Here is a 22,582-nt window from a genome sequence, read left to right on the forward strand (position 1 = left end):
TATTTGAATGACATTAAAGATGAATTTAAGAAAAAAAAGAAGCTGAATCACACGAGGCCTTATTGTATGGAATCCCATTTCCGCCACTCTGTTTAAAAAATAATCTCAGTATATCAAAATGAGAATCTCAGAATGCTAGCATCTCGTTATGAGATACTATTAAATCTCATAATGATGGTAACGGAAATAAATCAATTTCCAAACAATTTCAAAAATGTATAATTTGATAGTATCTCATCATGAGATACTATTATTTTGAGATACTACATTTTTGAGATATCTCGAAATAACGAGACACTTGAAATAATGAGATGTGGTATGTTCAAATAATGAAACGGTATCTCGAAATAACGAGACACCATCTCGAAATAAGACATATCTCGAAATACCGAGACACTATCTCCAAATACCGAGATACGGTATCTCGAAATACCGAGATACGGTATCTCCAAATAACGAGATACGGTATCTCCAAATACCGAGATACGGTATCCCCAAATAACGAGATACAGTATCTCCAAATAATGACAGTTTCTCGAAATAACGAGATACTATCTCGAAATAACGAGATACAGTATCTCCAAATAATGAGACAGTATCCCCAAATAACGAGATATGGTATCTCCAAATAATGAAACGGTATCTCGAAATACCGATACGGTATCTCGAAATAACGAGACATAATTTCTCATTATTTTTGAGATACTATCTCATAATGAGATCATATCTCATTATTATGAGATACTTTCTCATAATGAGATTTTTTTTAACAGAGTGGCGGAAACGGGCTTCCATATTATTGTCATTAGTACTGTACCAAAATAACACTGTGTGGATATTTACAGTAATATAAGAAATTTGGTAGAGTAAGACCTCCTGCAAGTGGAGGTTAGTATAAAATGTGTTTCAAAAACCTTTCAAAATGGAGTTTTAGCTGGTAAGGGAAAACATTTCTATCAAACTAAATACAGCAAATAATTTCGTTATAGTGCACTGATCACAGAGCAGGTTCTCTGTCCAGCTTCTGTTTATTTCTTTATTTTCTGATGCTTTGAATTCAGAAAATACACCGATGACATTTTCCATGAAACTTCCTGCAGCTGTGAAGAAGCTGAAGCTGACCTCAGTGGCCGCTCCTGGCCTGTCGTTTCCTGTTGCTGAATACAGAAAACATGAAGCAGATCAACGATGTACTGCATGAAGGAGGCGGAGCTGCAGAGAGGAAGAGATGCTGCTGAGAGGAAACCGCAGAGCCGAAACCGAAGCAACACAGAGACCCGGAGTGGAACGGAACCGAGTCGAGCTGAAAGCGGCCCGAATCTCATCTGACTGAACTCTTCGGCAAATGGAGAAAAAAGATGGAGCCAGACCGATCCCTAGCGCCTGGAGTGTTCCGACCTCCAGTCCACCCAGCTCCGATACAGCGGACAGGTCAGCAGGTTTAGACCCAGCTTTACTGACTTACCCGGTTCAGTAAAGTTACATCAGTTTGGCAGCAGGATGTTTCCCTCGTTCGCAAATTTGTTGTTTTTGTTCCCGACTGAGTTAAAAAAAAACGATTAAAGTAGGTTATAATAAAAGTTATCGCATTTGTTAATAAACACAAGAGTATAATGGAGTTGTAGCAATAAAGGTATTTGGTTCGAATGTCTTCTATGGCTTTAAACAAGTGACAAAAAAGGTATAAATAAAATAATTTTCAAATGAAATGAACATAATTTGAGGACACGACTGCAGCCTGCTCACTGCCTTCCTGTTTTATTCCGCTTGATTAAAATCTCGCTTCACAGGCAGTCTGGGTTTTCTCCCGTTCACTTTGATTCCCTGTTTTATCAATGGCAGCCCAGGCCCTCTGTATGAAGCAGATGGTGTAGATTAAGGGCCTGGTTTCTACCAGGTTAGACTAACGGAGCTGTAGTTGTGATTTTCAGATGATTTAAACAAGATTGAGTAACATTATGACTGCTGCTGTTTATTTAACATCAGATTCGGTATCTTTGATGTTTGGTCTGTGACATAGAAACCCTTGTACTTGTTTTTTGAATCCATATGTCTGTTTTTACATAGTTTTATAAATGAATGAAGCGTCGTTTATCGTCTATTCATAAACCCTCTTGGTATTCTCAGTTCTTTGGTCTACAGTTGCTTCTGAAATTGTTTTCAGAGTTTAACTGATGGTATTTTAACTTTGAGAAGTTTACGGTTTGAATGGAAACCGAAATAGGAACAAACTAAGTCTGAGTTTTTCTGAGCTCCCTTTCCGGTCATTCCTTCAGTTCTGCAGGTTCCCATGTGGAGTGGTGTAAGCAGCTAATCGCAGCCACCTTATCCAATCAGGTCCCAAGAACAGCGCCACCAGATGTTTTGAACAGGGACACCAGGGTAACTATCGCACACCATCTAAAACTGACAAACTCCATGCTGATACTAAGAAAAAAAAAGACAATATGTCATCACATTTTGGATATCAGGGCATTATTGGAAAGTATTGAGCTATTTCTGAGAAAGATCAGAAAAAATCTGTACAGTTACAGTATTTTCATTGCACCAGTTAGAGTAAACCATTTAATACAGTCCTAAGTGCTCCGGTCCTTTGGCCCAAACAGGAACATTACTCAGGTCAAGTTCATTTTAAACTGTTACTGGATACAAAGTAATCTGATATAGTTCAGTGGTTCCCTTTGTTTATGTCTCTACGGAGAAAATTGGACTTAAGAGATCATTTGAAAGGCTGTGAAGAGGAGAGTTTTGCTGATTGTAATTGATTTTTATTAGCTTAACATATTTTATGCTTTGACGGTTTAAAACTAAATAAATATCACTGCGCAAATGTAAATGATAAATGTAAATGGAAGTGGTGTTTTGCCAGGTCCATTTTGAAAGAGAGGTTGTGGATCTCAACTTTTTTAGCTGGTAAAATAATAATAATAATAATAATAATAATAATAATAATAATAATAATAATAATAATAATAATAATGTTTATTATTATTATTATTATCATTAAATGGAATGGAGCTCTGTTTAGATAGATCTGGGCGTCTCTGCTGCTCGGTGACTCTGGATGGATGAAAATAAAATAAACTGTCCCCCAAAATGCAGTTACTTGCCACCAGCACTGTCACTAAACATCCCATTCAAACATATTCATCTGTTCAAAAGGCTGCACAACCAAGTCACATGGAATAATAAGTTAGCCAGAACAAGGTTTGAAAATGTTCCAGCGACCAACAGAGTTGGGCGTCTGACACAACCTGCTGCTGAACCTCTGTGGGTCGGAGCGTCTGTAACAGTGAAGGTTGTGTGAAGTTTTGTAGCCAATTGGGGAATGAAAATGTATCAATTTTTATTGATCTTAACCGAACTCTATACCACAGCAATAGGTCCCTGATTTCTTCCCTAACCTAAACGTTGAACCTTACATTCCCAGTAAAAGCTCTAAGGGAAACATCACAATGTGATGGGAGGAAGTTTGAATTGAATTTACAAAGTTCTGATTACAAGGCAGTCTACCCTCTGAGCCGCAGTTAGCCATGTTTATTCATATCTAAACACTGATTACTATTTGAAGCACAGCAAGTACAATAGTCTTTGTGATAAATTTGCCTTTTATAATAGCTGTCTGTCTGTCTGTCTGAATACAGTCATCACTTCCTGTCTCATGTTTTTCGACCTTTGTTCATGTTCATACTGTGTGTTTCTGCTGCCATTTTTTCAAGAAGCAACAACATTCAGAAAGCGAATCTGATTCGCTGCATTGTTGCTTGAGTTCATTTCCATCTGAATTCGAGCTTCTGGGTTAATGAATGTTTTCTGCTCTGTTTTACCTGCAGGTGTCCAGAAGGCTGAGTGCCTGGGTAATATTTATATTTGTCTCATATGTTTACAGTGCATCTCCTTCACCTGGTTTATCATATTTCATACATAGCGATGGGTTACAAAGAAATATTTTTTGGAAGTTGTCTGTTTTTTCAACTGAATTAGGACTATTTTGCAACACTGAATCCAAAAATGACATGCATTTTTCTCAATCAGGTCAGGTTTTTATTCTAATTTGATTTAGAGAAATTCAATCTTCTGACTAAATCGATGACATTTTTGTGACATCATCAGTTCATTTCTGTTAATATTTCTCATCCAAAAAAGGTTTTAGGAGAAAAAAAATATTTTCTAGCAGTGTATTAATTAAGTGTTACAAAATTGTATTTCTGTAAATTGAATAATAAACACTGATCAGGGTAACTACATGTGAATTGAACATCACGTCTTCATTGTAAAATTCTCCGTCTCTTCCCTGTCCTGATGGAATCTCTCCTCCTGCTCATCACTCATTGATCAGATTCTCCAGATGTGAGAACAAGTCCTGCATTTTGATGCTCATGTTGCTCCATAGTTCAGAAAGTTGACCTGATTGAGCAAAACCAATGTGATTTTAGGATTCAGTTCATCAACATGACCCTAAAACAGATGAAAAACCCCAGACTTTGGCTGTAGACCAGTGTGTAATCGTACTCTCTGCTCTCTTCAGAACCGTCCAGCTCTGGGATTCGGTGCGCTCGTCAAACTTTCACACAACCAAGTGCCTCTTTTGCCAGGAGAAACTGTTCAGGTCACAGGTACTGTTCTCCTTTTTCATGTGTTTCACTCCCAGTCACAGTCTCACATCCAGTCTTTTTCATATTTGACCCTTAACCAGTTAACAGTCTTTTCTCTGTCTTCTCTCTCTTGTTGTTGTGTTTTGTGTGTGTTTGTGGATGTAATCATATTCAGTTAAAGATGTTATGTATATCTGTCCATTCAGTGGTCTTATCACTGGCACTCTGACCATCACTGACTACAAGCTCTACTTTACCAGTTCGATCAAGGTGCTCCTTCTCTTCCTTTTTATTTCCTGTGTTAAACATTCCAGGATTCTCCTCGGTGTCTCTGCAGCGAGCTAATGTCAGTCTGTTGTCTTTAAGGACTCTTCTTTTATTCTTGATGTTAACTTGGGAGCTATAAGCAGATTGGAGAGCATTAGTGTTCCTAACCAAGGAGATAACACCAAGGGAATCGAGTTGGTTTGTAAGGTAAAACCTTTTATGCTCCTCCAAATCACATACAACAGGTTTTTTTAGGATGCACAGTATCAGATCTTTGGTTGATATCTGATATGCTGATATACTAAAACTCATACCGACACCAATATTTTTTTTTTCCTATACCTACTTACTGAAACATGGCTTTCTCTACTGTGGAATTAAAATATTGCATTATCTTTGTCAATTTATTCTGCTACCAAATGCAAATGCTAAAAATTAGGCTGAAAATGATGCAACACTTTCAACTTGCATTATGTTAAATGTCAAATTTATTCATGACATTTGCTCTCTAAGACAATGACAACACTCAAACAGTGCATCACTGTCACTGGTTTGTCACATAAAAACACCTTCTATATCGGTGAGATTTTTTTGACAGAATGTCCAATATTAAATTTTACAGCTAATATCGGCCAATGCCAATACCATGACAATAATATCGAGCATCCCTAGTTTTCTTTCAAGTTTTTTTTATTATTTAAATTTTTCAATTTGACCGTTTCCTTCTTCTCTTGTTTTCCAGGACATAAGGAGCGCCAGGTTTACCTACAAACCAGAAGAGAACCAGCCAGAGATTGAAGAGGTTTTGTCCAAACATGCTTTCCCTCTGTCCTGCAGTCTGGTTAGTCCGATTACAATGGTAACCTAGACGATGCTAGGTAGTAAAGACCTGGCTGTTAGCTTACTGGTTATTAAAACTATTTAAAGATCAAATGAACAAAAGTTAAGCATGCAGCAATTAGAAATTATCACAACACCTTTTACCTCTCAGAGAACGCTGAACAGCTGCTCCCATCGAAATTATTCTTACACCATATATAAGAATATTAAAACATATTATTAATATGAAAACAAACACCTGATACAAGCAAAGCAGTATGCAGGAAGTCAGAGTGGTGTGCAATGATGGAGTGAGGATGCTGACATGAGCTGGTGGATGTCAGTCATTTGTTTGTGTCTCCACATTTTATGTGATATTACGTAACCTTATGTACAGATTTATGTGGAGGTTATAAGTCTAGGAATAACATCATCCTGTTACTGCTGCATGAAGCTCCGGCAGATTTAAATCCAAATTACAAATCCAATTTACAAAAACGCAGGCGTTTTTGTAAATTTGTAACTTATATTTGTAATTTCTTTATTTTATTTAATTTTTTTATATCTGAACCCATTTTTGTCTTTATCGATGGCGATGACGAAAACAGACATATTCTTGCCATTGCTTCTTTTTTTGAGTTTTGGAACTTCGTATCCAACAGACTGATTGTTGTCACTTTGTTCCTCAGCCGTTTTTCGCCTTCAAGTACAAGGAGCAGTTTCCTGTGGACGGATGGAAGGTCTACGATCCGACAGCAGAGTACAACCGACAGGTAACCACAACAAGCTGTCAGCTGCTTTTGTAGTAAAACGTCTCTGTTGGTGTGAATCACTTCTTTAGTTTGGTTTCCTTGGCAAATTATCAGTAAAACCGAAGACAAGTTTTTCACACGATCAAACAACAGAGATGTGACAGATGGAGACTTTATGGGTTTATGTTGTAACTATGTTACAGTGAGAAAAGAACTTGGTGAGTCTTGAACTGGCAGAAACAACATAAACAAGCTGATTGGACATGTTTCTGTCAGTCTCAGTTATTTGGATTTAAAATGAGTAAACACAATGGTCCAAACTGTAATCTGTAACATTTGAGTTCCAAAAAATACTTAATCAGAATTTGTGTTTACCTTGACAAAATAGTCCTTACAGCAGCTTTTCCTCACTGCTCTACAGCAGCAGGATGTCAGGGGAAGTTCTCCAAATGCAGTTAGGTCCTTCTGTATTTGGACTTTGACACAAATGTATTTATTTTTACTTGTTTACTGAAAGCTGTTCAAGTTATATTCATGTAATGGACATCATGTGGACATAAAGTCCAGACTTTCAGTTTTCATCCACAGGAACATTAGATGACAGGTATGGGTTCATCTCCTTAACGTGCCATCCTGTTTCACCCTGGAGGTGATTTCAGGTTTGTTGCTCGCATTTGGAATATTTCTCTGAGAAGAAAACATCTGGTCATCTCTCCCTGCAGATGAAACAAGCTACGAAAACAGAAAACAAAAAATCCCTACAATAGCTTGTACAGTTTGGTACATCCTGAGAAATAAAGAATCGGTGAAGTCGTCAATGCAAACAGACCTGGATGGCCATGAAAGAGGCACTGGTCCTCACCTGGCTGTGAGCTGCTCCAGGGAAGACTGTAGATGATGTGGTCCTACAGCAGGGGTCCCCAAGCTATGGCCCGTAGGCTGGATCTGGCCCGCCTCCTCATTTGGTCTGGCCCCCTGAACAATACCAGAGAGCATTCAGTGTTTTTTTTTCATATATATGTGGATTTTTCTTCAACCACCAGGGGAGCTCTTGAGCAGATATGAAACTTAGTTTCCCTCAATGGAATATATACTAGTCAGTACCAGTCACCGTTTCGCTCACGGTTTTTTTCCATTTGCATTCTGGGTAAAAATCTATCTACAAACGCGAATATGTCGTCGGCAGTAATCCAAACAGAGTCCAACTCTCACCAGAAGTGAGCCAGACTTACTGTGCGGACGGAGCTGAGAGCCTGGCCACACAGGGACCCAACAGACCAGGTTCCCCAAACACAATCCATCGCCTTTTTCCAAGTCAACAAAGTTCATGTAGACGACTTGGGCAAACTCCCACACACCCTGCAGGATTTCATAATTATATGTTATCGTGTTGTGTGCACCCTGACATATTCAAAAATGAAGGTTCTTATTCATTTGGTTTCCTGATAATCAAATAGTAAAAACTGTTGAGAAATCTCCAGGCCAACAACCTCAACCACAGCACAAAGGTTCTGAGCTTTCCCATTTCTTCTTGATCTGTTGGTGAACTCTGCTTGTCTTAAACTAATGAAAGTTTAGATTTAAACAAAGCTTGTGTTTTTTTTTCTTTTGTCCCTTCACCTTTAAAGATGAAGATGATGCATCTTTCACTCTCTTATCTTTGTGTCTGAACATGCTGCACCAGGGTCTACCAAATGAGAGCTGGTGCATCAGTAAGCTGAACCTCCACTATGAGCTGTGTGACACCTACCCCTCCATCCTGGTTCTCCCCAATAACATGACAGAAGAAGACACAGAACGTGTGGCGTCATTCAGAGCCAAGCGCCGCCTACCGGTCAGTCGTTTTCACAGACACATGTCCATCTGCACAGGAGTTGATGATGACCCAGCTAACAGCAGCTGAAGAAAAACAATGTTCCTGAAGAATTCGGCAGTTTCTGTTGTGTTTCCCTCCATTAGGACAGAGTCTTCCCAAAATCACATGGATTAAAGGTTAACCTACAAAATGCAAATCATCTTTCATATCCAACCAGAATCTTAAAAACAAAGCTTACAGGGTTGAATCTAAACCTAAAATAAGAATACACACTTTATTGAAATAGAGCAATAATCATGACTGTTTGTGAAATGACTTTGACTATACTTTGTACCACATTTTTCATTATATTGCCAATAATCAGTAAAAAGACATTTGGGGGGGAAAAAGAAAATAGCAACAGGCTAACTTTATGTTGTGCTCCTCCGGGGCCGACTGGAGACAGAGCAGATACACAAAAACAACCAGATGAGCTGATGTAGAGCCTTTCAAAACACTGTATAGATCTATAGATCAATGAGCATAAGAAAAAACACAAACGAAAAACAACACGTTACAAATAGCGAGGAATAGACAATAATGATGAGTATGCAATCTTAGACAGATTGTGAGAGTCATAGAAAAGAGTAGCAAAACGAGGAAAAGTGGTCAGTTTGTCCTCCAGTAGCCTAAGCCTGTCACAGCCAGGGAGAAGCTCTGCTGATCTCTGCTCATGGTTCAGGTCACGTCTGAGACTTTCTGTCTGTTCCTGCAGGTCTTGTCCTGGATCCACCCAGAGTCTCAGGCCGCTGTGGTGCGCTGCAGCCAGCCGCTAGTCGGCCCTCTGGACAGCCGCTGCAAGGAGGACGAGCGCTTCCTCCAGATCATCATGGACGCTAACGCGCAGTCCCACAAGCTCACCATCTTTGATTCCCGACAGACCAGTGAAGCCCTGTCCAGCAAGGTGCCACACACACACTAACACAGATGTGTTTTTTAAAATATGTTGCTTGATCTGCAATCAGATAACAATATACATTGTATAAAAAGACAAAGCTATTTTTTCTCACCAGCTGTGTTTTTTTCTAAATGTGCACAAATCTTTGTCTATATTCTGCTAGTGTTAAAAAAACCGCACAATTTCACAACTGCTGTGTTTCTATTTAATGAGAAATGACATTAAAAATCACATGTAAATAAGTTTGTTCATCCTTTAAATTATTAAAAATTATGGGAGTGACGGATGTAAACAGTTACATGATATATCCATAATTCAGCCATGGTGCTAAAGCTCATAGTCTGTCAGCCAATCAGAGGAGATGTTGGCGTTTTATTCAGGCATTGGAACAAGCCCCACCTACTTGCATGCTGCGTTTTAGGGAAACCACATAACCACAAAGAAGGCCACTTCCTGTCGTCTTCTTCGTGGCAGTAGTAACATCCTGCTGTTGATCACATGACTCGTGATGCAAAAACAGTGCAGTTAAGTGAAATACATCAACTATATGGCAGATAAACAACCTCATCCCAGCACAAAAAAATGTAAATATATTTCCTCTTTTAAAGAAAATAAACAATCCATAAAAAGTCTCAATTAATATTTTGTCATCGACTTGGTGTTGATGATCCTAAATTACCTAAAACAGGAACATGAATTAAAATTGATTGATTGAAAATTGATTTAAAAATGGCTGTGTTTTTATTTAGTCCATGTAAATATTAAATTTTTAATTTTTTCTGTCTCTTCTGATTTCCTCCATCTGTTCATCCAAACAACCTGAAGGCAAAAGACGGAGGATATGAAAATGAAAATTTCTATCCCAACATTGAGCTTATTTTCCTGGAAATTCCGAATATCCATGTGATCCGGGAGTCTCTCAGGAAGATGAGGGATGTGATTTATCCGACTATTGATGAGGCCCGCTGGCATTCGGCCATCGACCAGACTCACTGGCTGGACTATCTACGAGTAAGTCTCTTATAAATATTCACAAATATGAACGTGCTACAGTCTAAAAAACAACATAACCTTTTGTTTTATGCAATATGTTCCTGTATTGTATAAACAGGATATTGTAAATCCTGTATCTGTCCCTGTTGTTTGCAGCTGTTACTATCAGGAGCGGTGAAAATAGCCGACAAGGTGGAATCAGGGAAAACGTCGGTCGTGGTCCACTGCAGTGACGGCTGGGACAGAACGGCCCAGCTCACTTCCCTCTCAATGCTGATGCTGGACAGCTACTACCGGACGCTCCGAGGATTCCAGGTGACTCACTACAAGTCATTAATACGGTTTAAAGGGGCAGTGTCATGTAAAATGCTATTTCCTCATCAAAGACATATCTGGAGTGTTGCTTTGATTCTGTCATTCATGTTTGAGAAATTCTGTAATATCAGTGGCAACCGTTCAGCTGTGCAAAATGCCTGGGTGGACCTAGCTCCGCCTTCGAGGCACAGTTCCTCCTCTGAGCTGCAGTTTCCAGGCCTCACAGAGCAGCTCCTCCCCCATTCAGCTCCTTCAGACTAGCCAGCAGCAATTAGCAAAAACCTGGTGGAACTGCATGTCTGCTGAGCTCATTGTAGGAGCCACTTCTCAGTGAAACAACGGTAAAAACATTGTTAAAGGGTCAATAGAGGAGCCATGTTGTGATGACTTCCTGAAGGCGGATTTTCAGAAAGAGGAGGAGTTCTTTAAAGAGACAGGCCCAATTTTGAGGTGTTAAGTATTTTATATGACTTCAGCATTTTTATAACTGGAGGTAACATTCAAAACGCACTGCACTTACAACAAAACTCAGTTAACAGTGTATTGCATGTTTAAGTCCATAATATTTAGTTTGATGTTTTTTTTGTTTGTTCAGGTTCTGCTGGAAAAGGAGTGGATCAGCTTCGGACACAAGTTTGCTTCTGTGAGATTTGTTTAGCTTCATGAAACGTTTCTGCTGCGTATCTGTGTGCGTGTGTGTGTGTGTGTACTCACTGTCTCACTGTTCCACACAGCGCATTGGACACGGTGATGAGAGCCGTACTAACACAGAGCGCTCACCTCTGTTTGTTCAGTTTATTGACTGTGTTTGGCAGATGACCCGACAGGTGAGAGCGTTTTATGTTCAGTTTCAGAGCTTGAGACTGTAAATATGAAAGGCGTATCCACCGGTATGTGACACTTCTTCTCACAATCATTCTCCTCTCAATTTTTATCAGTTTCCTTCTGCCTTTGAATTTAATGAGCTGTTCCTCATCACCATCCTGGATCATCTCTACAGCTGCCTCTTTGGCACCTTCCTCTGCAACAGTGAGCAGGAGAAGACAGCCAAAGTGTGTGCATGATGTCATATATGTCAACATATTGTTTTTTTTTTATTATTGTTTTCCTTTGCTTTAATCTGTAGATTTTATTCTTATTGAACAAGAATACAATTTCATTATGAGACTTTTTTTTTCTTAAATTGTTTTTATTTCTCATCCAGGAGGTTCAAACCAAGACAGTGTCCCTGTGGTCCTACATCAACAGGTGAAAATCTGTCCGTCTGACTGCAGGTAGCTAATAACCAAACGTTTGACCTGCTGTGACCCTGATGTCGTCCTCCAGCCAGCCCAGTGAATTCACCAACCCGTTCTACCTGGTCTATGAGAACTGCGTTCTGTTTCCGCTGCTTTCCTCCAGACACCTGGAGCTGTGGACCAGCTACTACGCCCGCTGGAACCCACGCATGAGGCCACAGGTAGTGAGGCTGTTTGCTTTATTTTAACAGAAAATATTCATACAGTGGCTTTAAAAATCATATTTTAAAAAATTCATGTGGCTTTAAGCATGTTAATTCCATACATTTTGTTGTTATTTTTCAGATTCTGTCCCTTGTATTGGGATAATTAAAATGTTTTGCTCTGTGATGTTTCCCAGGTGCCAGTGCATCAGACACTGAAGGACTTGCTGTTCCTCAGAGCGGAGCTGCAGAGGAGGGTGGAGGAGCTGAACACACACCCGACACCTGAACACCCGAGCCCTTACACAGGGACCTCGCTTCACTCTGCTGTTTGAGACACTGACATGTCCTATCCAAAGTTTTGACCCAGTAAATCAAATACTAGGGACAACAATGTTTTCAGTCGAAGAAAATCTTTTTTTTCCCTCAAATAAAATGTGTAAAGTCAAATATCAGAAAGTCCTGAGTCTTTTGAGTAAAGCCAATTGGATCTAATATTTAGCATTAAAGGCTACCACAGAAAGTGTTGATATAAGAGTTAAAAGTCCAGCTCTATAATGATTGTATCAGTATTTACCACCAAATCACATAAAAAAAATCTGATATGATCTAAAATTATGTATAGAACATGTTTCATCCGACCATTTTTAAGGTCCATGTAAAAACATTTTCCATATTTAAGCCACAAACGTTTGACATTTCAATATTTTCTTATATTCCCTTTAGAGATTACAGTGGAAGCTGAGTCTCTTTATTAATTCTTTATTTTACTAGTTCATGTTGGAGACAACTGGAGTACATATAATAATAATTCAAGTTAAGTCAGTTAACTGGCACATCTTAAGCAGAGTTCAATATTGTGAAAAAGTCATGGTAAAAAAAAGCACACGTCCTTTAAATTCTAGGGTTTTAGTACTGAGATATGCGTTTTTTTAATTTAGAAAATTTGGTTTGGTTCCCCTAGGATTACCTTGAGTAATTGAAAACCTGGTAAAGTCCACATTATGTCAAAACCCTACAACCGACAAAGGATGTCTCTTTTGTTACAATGGCTAACAGTAAACACACAGAGAAAAACATGCAGCAGAGAGTACAAAGGAACAGTCTCAGTTAGATACAGCATTATAACAGCAGAAGTACAAAGCACACAAACAGATCTAACTACGGTTAAAATCTAACTCAAGCAGCAGCTTTTCACATTTCTGATCTGGACATAATGTTGACATTCAGAGAAGTGATACGTTTCAAATCATTTGATTTGCAGAAAGAAGCATTCATATCTAGAACAGGCACTGAAGAGGCATCACAAGTGAAGTGATTTTTTTATTTTGAGTAACAATTGGTCAAAGCAGTAAGTGAAGGTCACTAAGTGACATTTCCAGAATTAGAAATGAGTTGTGTGTGTGTTGACTTGAATCCAGGTGCGTGGAGCGAACAGAGGTCATCATGTGACCAGGAGTGACGGTCATATTATATCTTATAAAGAAAACATCTCATCCCATCTGGTCTGGGACTGTGGTAGTGCTGACATTTCCTAATATTCACATAACTGCAGTCAGAACAAAAATGTCTGAATCTCAAAGACAATAGTGTGTGAAGTAGTTTCAGATTTTAGTGTATAAGATAAAAGAGTAAACTCATATCTAAGCCTTTCTAAAACCTTTTCTTAATTCCTTCTGCACCACATTTTCAGATTAGAAGAGACGATTTTACAGCATGTCACAATATGTTCATATAATTGTAAATTGAGTTTAGGCCAGGATTCAAAACAAGGACCTTCTCTTGCTGCAAGGCAACATTGCTACCAACTACCCCTTCCAGCAAAGCCAGTAAATTCGTCACATTTTAGTAAAAACACTAGTCAGGTACACACTTCTAAACTTGCAAGAGAAATAAACAAAAGTAATTTAAATAAAGTAGTTTTGCAGTTTTAGCTACACGTGTCAGAATGTGAGATTAACAGGAAGAAATCATTTCCACCATCAAAAATTCTAAAACAAATGTTTCTGTACTCAGCGAGGCATGGCGCTGATCTGAGCTCTGAAGAAACTACAGAACCTGCTGGTCATTCACTGGTCAGCACTGAGACAAACTACAGACTCACTTTCTACAGACTACATTCCAAAATATGCATTTTTTCTAATGCAAACCTCATTAAAACACTAAATGGAATTCACACACACATGTGAGATGCTGATTTGAATTTGAGTGGTTCTACTTCTAACAACATGAAATGCTCAGTAGTATAAACAGGAGTTTATAGCTTAGAAAAGCGCCGTTACAAAGCCTATAACATGGAACATGGTACAAACTTGGAATTTGCTATGTCTATGTCTTAGTTCGCTACATGTGGATGAAAGGACAGCTGAAATGTGACTGACTCAGTGACTGACTGGCTCCTAAACTGCATTCTCATCACAAGGTGGTCCAGACTTTGGTTGTTCCAAAAGCGTCTGTTGTGCTGCAGAAAAAAAGTAAATCGAAAAAATGTTCTGTCATACACAAAACATAAATCCATAAAAGACAAAAACAAAAAACACAGACACCAATAAAGTGGTTTTAAAGTGGAGCAATCCTTAGAAACCTCCACAAAGTTTGATGCCATCAACCCTTCACGGATGACCATGAGTGACTTAACACTGAGCTAGGATATAAATTCATTGTAACTAGAGGGTCTGAGAAGCAGCCTGCAGCGCCACATTTTGACAATTTCTCGTAAAACTGAGGACACATAAAGGTTTTATTATACGTCTAACCCATAAATGCCAAATGTCTCCAGTTTGGTTGCAGGAACCCATCTGTAAACTTACATGTCTGTAACAAAGACATGCAACTCCAGTATACCTAATTTACACTGAATGTGGTTCTGCTCCGCTGTGTACTTCACTTCACTGTGCACCAGTCGTTACACACCCATTACAGACTCACTCACTGCAATGGGTGTGTATTTACTGCTGTGTACAGTTGGGAGTTAGTTTTTAAGAGTTCATTGTGAAGTGATTCACACAAACTACATTTTTCTTTGGCTATGTTGCTTGGACATTGCCAACAGACCCACCAGTGGATGCATACATTTGAGTGTGTGTATGAGGGTAGAATGATAATAACACATGCATGTAAAATGAGGTAGATGAAGTACCTTGAGGTTCAGTTGCCACCACTCCCTCTGGGATTTCAGCCTTATTAATGTCAACATTCAGGCTCTCTGTAAAAACAGAGATTCTTAGAAACACATTTGTTGTCATAACTGCCTACAAATAAAAACCAACAGCTTGGTGTGAAAACTTTAGATAAAAGAGGAAAGGTCATGATAGCTTGGCAGTATTTCAGATATTTAAGAGAAAAAAACTCAATAATTATCGATATCTAGTGATATGAAACACTCATATCGTGATACGTTTTGCAGCCATATCACCCAGCCCTAGTTTGAATGCTATTTGAATCCAAGCAATCCATACAAAATGTTTACTTATTAATTAATTTGACTTCTTGGTAGAATTTCTTTTTTAAATTGTTAAGCAATTAGTAACCTGATTTGTTTCAAATTTTTAATTAGTAAAAGCTGATTATTATAATTTCCTTTAGGAATTTACAGTTTCTACTTCATTGATTTTTTTTTTAACTTCTGAAAGACAGATGAACTCAAATTATATTCAGGTCAGTTACTTTTTTACATGGCTAAAGTATAAGCTCACAACTTTTTTAAGGCCTCTGCTTGGAGAAAATCACATTCTCCAAACAGAGGCTCAAGTTTGACACAGTAACTTACGATTCCAATGTGCTCACAGCTTATGATGACTTTAGTAAGGAACCTTACGTTGTAAACTGAAGCACAATTTCTTCTTCTGGTAGCTTATGTAGCTGGTGATGGCCCCCACCAGCGCCATGCCAACGGTACTGACAATTCCTGCAATGGTGCCGGCCTCTGCAGTGACCTCTGTGAACAAAACCGCACACACATGCAGAAAAAGGGATGAAGCTCTGCAAGCCATCCATTTTAGAACAAAAGGACCAGACAATAAAACCTCACCACTGTTTTCATCATGGGAACTCTGGCTGGTGTCTTCTTTTTTATAACCTCCTGAGGAAACAGAGGTCAAACAGAATCCTATTTAAAAAAAAAAGCATAACTATTAACTTTAGACTGATTTTCAGTAAAGGAAAAAAATCTGACCTTTTCCTTTGTCGGGTTTGTAGGTGTTATCGTTGCTCACACCCTCCAGATCACTGTCAGAAAATCCCCCTGAGAAAAAAACAACAACACTGAAGGTAAAGACTCACTGCACTCTTTGGAGGCAATAAATCTGATGGTTTACTGCATCAACTGTTCTGCTGTGACCTGTAGGGGATAGTGGCTGCCCCGTGGGCTCCAGCTCCTAACCCTGTTTCCAAACACCGTGAGTTCAGAGGAGGCGTCCATAATTTATACCATAATTTGAGCTGGTTCCTACAGGAACGGGGCTCCTCTGCAGATTTTAGTGGATTTTTTTTGTGAGTTTTGTAGTTTGGAATTGTCGCACATTTTCACAGCAGGTAAAAAGTTTGTGTAAATTTACGCCATGTTCACTTTTATACATGCCGACTTGTGTGTAAAATATGGTGAACGCATTTTCTCTACATGAGGCCCCTGAGTGTTTCTGTTGATGACAGGAGTCAGACTGGTGCTGAATATGTGATTAAACTGATTCAAGGATTATGCTAACACAAATATTTTGTGGGACTTACAGTTTGGGGGTTAAAACCCAAAACATGTTGACCTTCATAAGTGCGCCACCTACTGATCAAATTTGCCCCCCAAAAGTTAAGCCTAATCTTCACAATTTTGTATATGATCTAATAGTTTCCTGACAAAATCTGTTCAATTTCACAAAGGTCAAATGTGAGCCATATTTGATGCTGCAAGAGTCATCAAATGTACAAACATTGACATCTTAAATGCATGGTACTTAAATAACTAATTACTAACACTTACTGCATTTCAAGCTATTCTTCATGGTGTGGTGTATATACAGGAATATTGCAATAACTATAAATCTGCAAAATACTGCGCACTACTAGCTGACATCATGCAGACAGAACTGTAATAGAAATTAAAAATTGTTTAGTACATTACTGATTGACACGGTCTTTGTGTATCTTCTCTTTTTGTGGATCTTTGTCAAATCACTTGGGTTTAAAAATAATTTATAATCATCAATAATTATTTATAAATTCTACCTCCTGGCTTCTGGTTTTGATCCAAGGCATCTGCCAGATCAAAATCTTGTCCAGCTGTAAAGATTAAAAGAACAATTATAGACACCATCTGTTTTTACATTATATCACCAACAGGAAACCAAGACTCAGAGTATTTTTCATCTACTGGAACACTTATATTTATATCTGAAAGCTATTCATTTAATAATAATTTCTAAAAAGTTCTTTCTAGATCTAAAGTAGAAGCAACAAATTTGGTAGAGTTGTCTAACTCACTTGACTTGGGTTTGGTCTTCTTTGATGCTGTAGTGCTTGTAGGGAGCTTTGGCTTGACCTTTACTGGGACTTTGATGGTTGTAGTTCTTACTGTAGCTAACGACAAAACAAAAGAATGACACAGTAACTGGTAAATGACAGAGGATATTTGTCTTCAACTTCAGCACACTTTGACTTTGACTCCAGGTTTACCAATCCACCTGCACTTTGTGTCCATTTTCAGGGACTTCAACATGTTGGTTTAGACTCTCAGTCATCATCCAGGGTATGACAGTCTTAAGTGCTTCAGCTGAAGGCAACTGGGCTATTTTTGTTTCTTCGAGACCTCACATCCAAAGCAGTCCTTCAGTTCTGAACAGGGTTAGGAGTAAGGGCTTTATATGTCTGGTCAGAATAATCAAACTAATGGGACCATTAACATCACTAATGGGACAATGAGTCACTAGATCCATTCAACTCAATATTTGCTTGACAATCCAAATATGCCATGTGAATTGCATTGATCATGTATCTGTAGTATGAGTCAGAAAGATGAAATCTCTGGCTGTCTTCTATTTTTAATACAGATTTTTCATTTTTAACACAAGTTGGCTTTTTCAGACTTGCCCGTCATAAATGTTCCACACATTTATGTAGCTGCTCTGTAGTTTCTCCAGTGTAGAAGTCTAAACATTCAGTGCTTCACTGGACTGCTTGCACCATACGAATGAGCTTGTGTTTGGATATTTTGTGGAATCAATCTCTGTCTGGGAGTATTGTTGAGTTTAAAAATACACCAGAATATTATCCTCATCTCAGATGCTCCAGACACATGAGATGAAAATGTTCTTAGTTATTCTTTTCTTCTTTAAAGAACTGAATTATGTACAGTTGTGCTCATAAATTTACATACCCTAGTGGAATATGTTTTGGTCATTTGTTAGAGAATTTGAATGTCAAATATTATCAAACAATAAACCAGTTAATTATTTTTTTTAGATGCATCTATAAGGAGAAATTAGGTCAGTTTTGTTACTCCGACCACTAACAATAAGTGGAAACAAAGTTTTTGTGTTATTTATACTCTTTAGAAAATGGCAAAAAAAAAAAAAAATCTTCTAGGTTATATAAACTCATGAGCACAAATGTATGTTCCTGAAATCCCAGCTGCCTTAACAAAAGCCCAGGGAATCCTCAATTTGAATATGCTTGTCTAGCTTGTCTTTCTAATGACAAACGCTTTTAGTGTGTGATGATCAAATTGCTTCATTTTTCACTCCAGTGAGATTGTTCCAAATACAACTTATTACATTATAAGCTTGTTACTTTGAATCACTTCCAGAACTGACATAACCTTTTGAACGTGAAGAAACGGCACATCTTCAACACATTGATTCATCTTCTACACACCTGGGTCACATTTTATTTTAAATAAAGTAAGAAATATTTCTCGGAAGACCATACTCCATCCCAAAGTCAATATTTGACTTCTCTACTTAACTTAAAAATATGGCTGGCATTGTTCAGTGAATTTAAATGGCACATTTAAGGGAGTCCAGCAAAAGTCGTGCAATACATTTCTTACCTTGTTCTATTCCTCGAGTTGGTGCTTCTGGCTTTGGTTTAACAGAGGCTGCTGTTAGAATGAGAGGACAGGCTTCATACAGACTGTGGCTGTGTGTGACATAGCAGCTTTTTTTGGGACAGATAATGAGAACAGCTGAGCAGATGTTTTGCCTGCACAGAGTAACATAAAGGCTATCTGTCTTGTATCAACAAAATTACAAAAGTCAAACAGATCACAATTGGAACTATATCCACCATTTATCCAGAAATTTCCGTTTGGGATCACAGTAAAGTATATTTGAATTGAATTGACAAGACACTATCAGGAGCAGTAAATGAAATATTGTATATTGATTGTGCTGTAGTGCCCAAGCATAATTCTATGCAACCAAATCAAACTGACTGCATAAAACAAAAAAAAACATTTTTGATGTTTTTCTATAAAACATCTGAAGCAGGGGCTGGGGTCCTCGGATTAGCAGATTAGCCCATGAGGAAAAATGATCCATGGAGTTGGAAGAAAAGACCAAACATGGCCCTTTCTTCACTTTCATTTCATCCATTTTTTATTTTATTTCATTCACTTCCTACTAAAAATGAATAGTTAATGTAACAACTAAAAGAAATCATGAAAAAGAAAGCATGAACGCCACCCCCTAGTTACATAAAAATAAAATTCGCTATTCAACTCATACTATCACAAACATATTTTATATTTATACACAAAAAAAATACACCCAAAAAATAAATACACAAAACAGCAGCATATTCAATGCCATATCATCATAGCAACTTTTACATGTATTTAAAAATACAGAAAGAGATTTAGATTGCTCTATCTCACTGTCGAGATTATTCCATAAAAAGATGCAAGTTTTTGAAGAGTCTGAAGTTGAGTGATCAGGGAAAATGAGCACACGTTTCCCCTCATGTGCCTCTGATAGCATCTCATTCCGTACTTGAAACAGGTTGACACAGGCAACCAACGGGCTCTGGGGTCCCGTCTGTTGGCTTGACCTGCAGTGTACGATGGGTCCAGTTGAGGACTGGTTAGCACCAAGGCCAAGCAAATACTGAAGCACAGCGGATAAACTCTTCCAATCACTCCGATACACTCACCTGCTGCTTATTATTTACTCTGAAGTGATCTTCCAAGTCTTCACACTTCTTGGATAATGTGCCCAGTAAAACATCTAATGAGTTAACTGAGGCCTCCAGGGGAGCAAGCCTCCCGTCCTGATCATTAGGAGCATGCTCCAAATTATGGCACGAACTGGAACAAGGCAACTTGCACAGACGGGATGAAGGCCATAAGTCATGCTGGTCTGGCAGGTCAAGCAGAGGGGGATTGTGGACATCTTGCTCATTATTCATTCTTGTTGTCATAATCAGATGTTGTGGATTGCTGAAGAAAATTGGGAGCTGATTGTCTGGTTTCACCATAATTTGGACAGACTCAGATGGACATAATAGGTGCTGCCACCTGCTACATGGTGCTACACTTACACCTGATATGTAGGAGTATCAGGTATAGGTTCAGCCCACCTGCTATGTAGAACTGGCCCACATAGCAGATGGGCCAGTAGGTTTTCAGTTCTGCACTGCACACAAAGGGGATAACCCACTACTGATAGCCTTAAAGGGCAAAGCCTGCGCAAAATAGAACTACTTTACTGTAAAAAGCAAACAAAGATAATGCCAACATAAATCAAGTCTTACTTTACTAATTCATAAAAATAAATAAACATGGTCAAGAGTCTACTTACATGGCTTAACGCTCCCATCATCCAAAGCATCATTCAGATCGAAGTCGAACTGAGACAGAACTTCAGTACAGAGGACACGAAAGAGAAAAACAGAAATTACACGTCCACCTATGTTGTCCCAGATGACTCTTCACACTGAACAAGACTCTGCTCAGGGGAGGACATCCTTCATTTGAGGGGATGCTACAACTACAGGGAATAATGGTCTGATAAAGGGAATACCCTATAGTTCAATAAATGACAAAACTGAACCAATTACCAGGTTTTGTGAATATACATCACGATATTCACAACAAACATCAGCCACCAAATAGGACAAAATATTTCATGAAGCATTTAACAAACTATGACTCCTACCGCAACAACTATGTAAAATTAAATTAACTGTCCAATATAAAAAAAATTGAGTTTGGTGCTCTCTGGCGTCTTGCTTTGAGCTCTGAGTTTGTGAGGGGTTTTTTACTGACTTTTCCTCTATCAAACCTGTTGCTAACTATTTGCGTTTCCCATTTAGTGTAACTATCGATGTTGATGAGATTTTCTCCAAACTGACAACCTGACAACAGCAGAGCTCTGGAAAGCTCTGCTGTTGAAAACGAGGAGCTAACGTTCACAAATTACACTGAAATAGAAATCCAGTCCAACATCTGGTATGAGGCGACACACTCTGGAGTGTCGTTGGAGGAAAAATATCCCAACTTCAGAAGATGTGCTGAGGGGGGCTAATTGGTTCCTCCTATTTAGTTTGCATTCTCTCACATTTAGATCATTACACCAAATTTCAGATTGACCATAACTGATTGACACCTGCAACCAGCTCCTGCTGGTGAGAAAACTAGCAATCCTAACAGTGTCAGAAGTATATCACTTTCATATGTCTGCTATACCTGATGTGTATTCAATTCACATATAAAATAAGTCAATACTTTAATTAAAAAAAATATATATATATATATATATATATATATATATATATATATATATATATAAAAGATATACAATTTTATATCTTTGTGTCATTTCTCAGCCGAAAAGGAAAAGATGCTCTTGGTCTGTAAAAGGTCACACACCCCTACTTTATCCTCCTCAGGATGCCTCACCACGTCACTGCAAAGGGTCTGCATTGACTGCTAGTCTCCTCTGTCAGCAGCCTTCTCTTTATTTGCATAAACCGAAGGTTTAATGCCAAATTATTATAACCAATTAATAATTCATACAACCATGCAGTCAGATAGCCTATAAGTGTCGGGTCTATGGAAAAATGAAAACAATCATATGGACGATAGCAAGCGGAGCGTCTCATCCTCACGCGTTTCTGAGGCGCATAACTGTTCCTCGTGCGATCAACCTCACCAACCTGCTACGGCACAAAGAGGGCCGACGCCGCAGCTGCATTCAGATGTAACTGAGGGTTCTTACCTCCAAGCGGCAGCAGGAGCGCCAGGACACACAGAGTCCACACAGAGCGAAAGGTCAGCATGACTTGTGGACTAATTTCAGCTACGATAACGGTATTTTCTTCGCTTTAAAATAAAGCCAAATAGGCAGAAACCTTTGAGTGCCGCACTCAGTGACACACCCACATTGGGCCACTTCCTACTACCTTTCAAAATAAAAACCGAAGAATAATTGGTAATGCAAAACATACAGAAAATAGAGGAAAAAATGGTCGCCATAGTATGCTTTTGCAAACGCTTCTAAGGAAAGAGGGTGGTGAAAAGTTAAAAAGTTTTGCACTAGAAAGCATAAAAGGATAAATTCCTATGGAAGCCCGTTTCTGTCACTGTGGTAAAAAAAATTAAAAAAAATCCCATTGTATTGAGATACTCAGTACTACTGTGGCAGACAGGTGCAAATGCGCAGC

General features: G+C 38.5%; 2 protein-coding genes across 5 annotated transcripts; one reads left to right on the forward strand and one right to left on the reverse strand.

Moving 5' to 3' along the window:
* The first annotated feature begins 1,138 nt into the window (after positions 1-1,138).
* Positions 1,139-13,063, forward strand: mtmr1a (myotubularin related protein 1a). 2 transcript variants are annotated; one of them, XM_015031819.1, is made up of 18 exons: positions 1,139-1,431; positions 2,277-2,382; positions 3,834-3,857; positions 4,529-4,616; positions 4,771-4,865; positions 4,962-5,069; positions 5,605-5,703; positions 6,371-6,454; positions 8,118-8,267; positions 9,004-9,192; positions 10,012-10,197; positions 10,336-10,494; positions 11,090-11,137; positions 11,310-11,321; positions 11,433-11,546; positions 11,699-11,742; positions 11,821-11,953; positions 12,133-13,063. In XM_015031819.1, exons 1-18 carry the CDS (start codon positions 1,346-1,348, stop codon positions 12,268-12,270), a joined length of 1,863 nt encoding a protein of 620 aa, XP_014887305.1. In that variant the 5' UTR covers positions 1,139-1,345; the 3' UTR covers positions 12,271-13,063. The 2 variants fall into 2 exon arrangements, with proteins under 2 accessions (XP_014887305.1, XP_014887296.1); XM_015031810.1 differs by having other exon boundaries at positions 1,140-1,431; positions 11,229-11,321.
* A 198-nt stretch (positions 13,064-13,261) lies between these two features.
* On the reverse strand, positions 13,262-22,322 carry cd99l2 (CD99 molecule-like 2). 3 transcript variants are annotated; one of them, XM_015031831.1, is made up of 10 exons: positions 22,138-22,322; positions 20,719-20,778; positions 18,972-19,022; positions 17,408-17,503; positions 17,153-17,206; positions 16,110-16,178; positions 15,966-16,016; positions 15,753-15,872; positions 15,075-15,140; positions 13,262-14,396 (listed from the first exon to the last, which is right to left on the reverse strand). In XM_015031831.1, exons 1-10 carry the CDS (start codon positions 22,196-22,198, stop codon positions 14,335-14,337), a joined length of 690 nt encoding a protein of 229 aa, XP_014887317.1. In that variant the 5' UTR covers positions 22,199-22,322; the 3' UTR covers positions 13,262-14,334. The 3 variants fall into 3 exon arrangements, with proteins under 3 accessions (XP_014887317.1, XP_014887324.1, XP_014887331.1); XM_015031838.1 differs by having other exon boundaries at positions 18,972-19,019; positions 22,138-22,321; XM_015031845.1 differs by lacking the exon at positions 18,972-19,022.
* Between the last annotated feature and the right edge of the window lie 260 nt (positions 22,323-22,582).

This window comes from Poecilia latipinna, unplaced genomic scaffold, assembly GCF_001443285.1.
Source record: "Poecilia latipinna isolate Pla-1442-1.1 unplaced genomic scaffold, P_latipinna-1.0 Scaffold14, whole genome shotgun sequence".
NCBI lineage: Eukaryota > Metazoa > Chordata > Actinopteri > Cyprinodontiformes > Poeciliidae > Poecilia > Poecilia latipinna.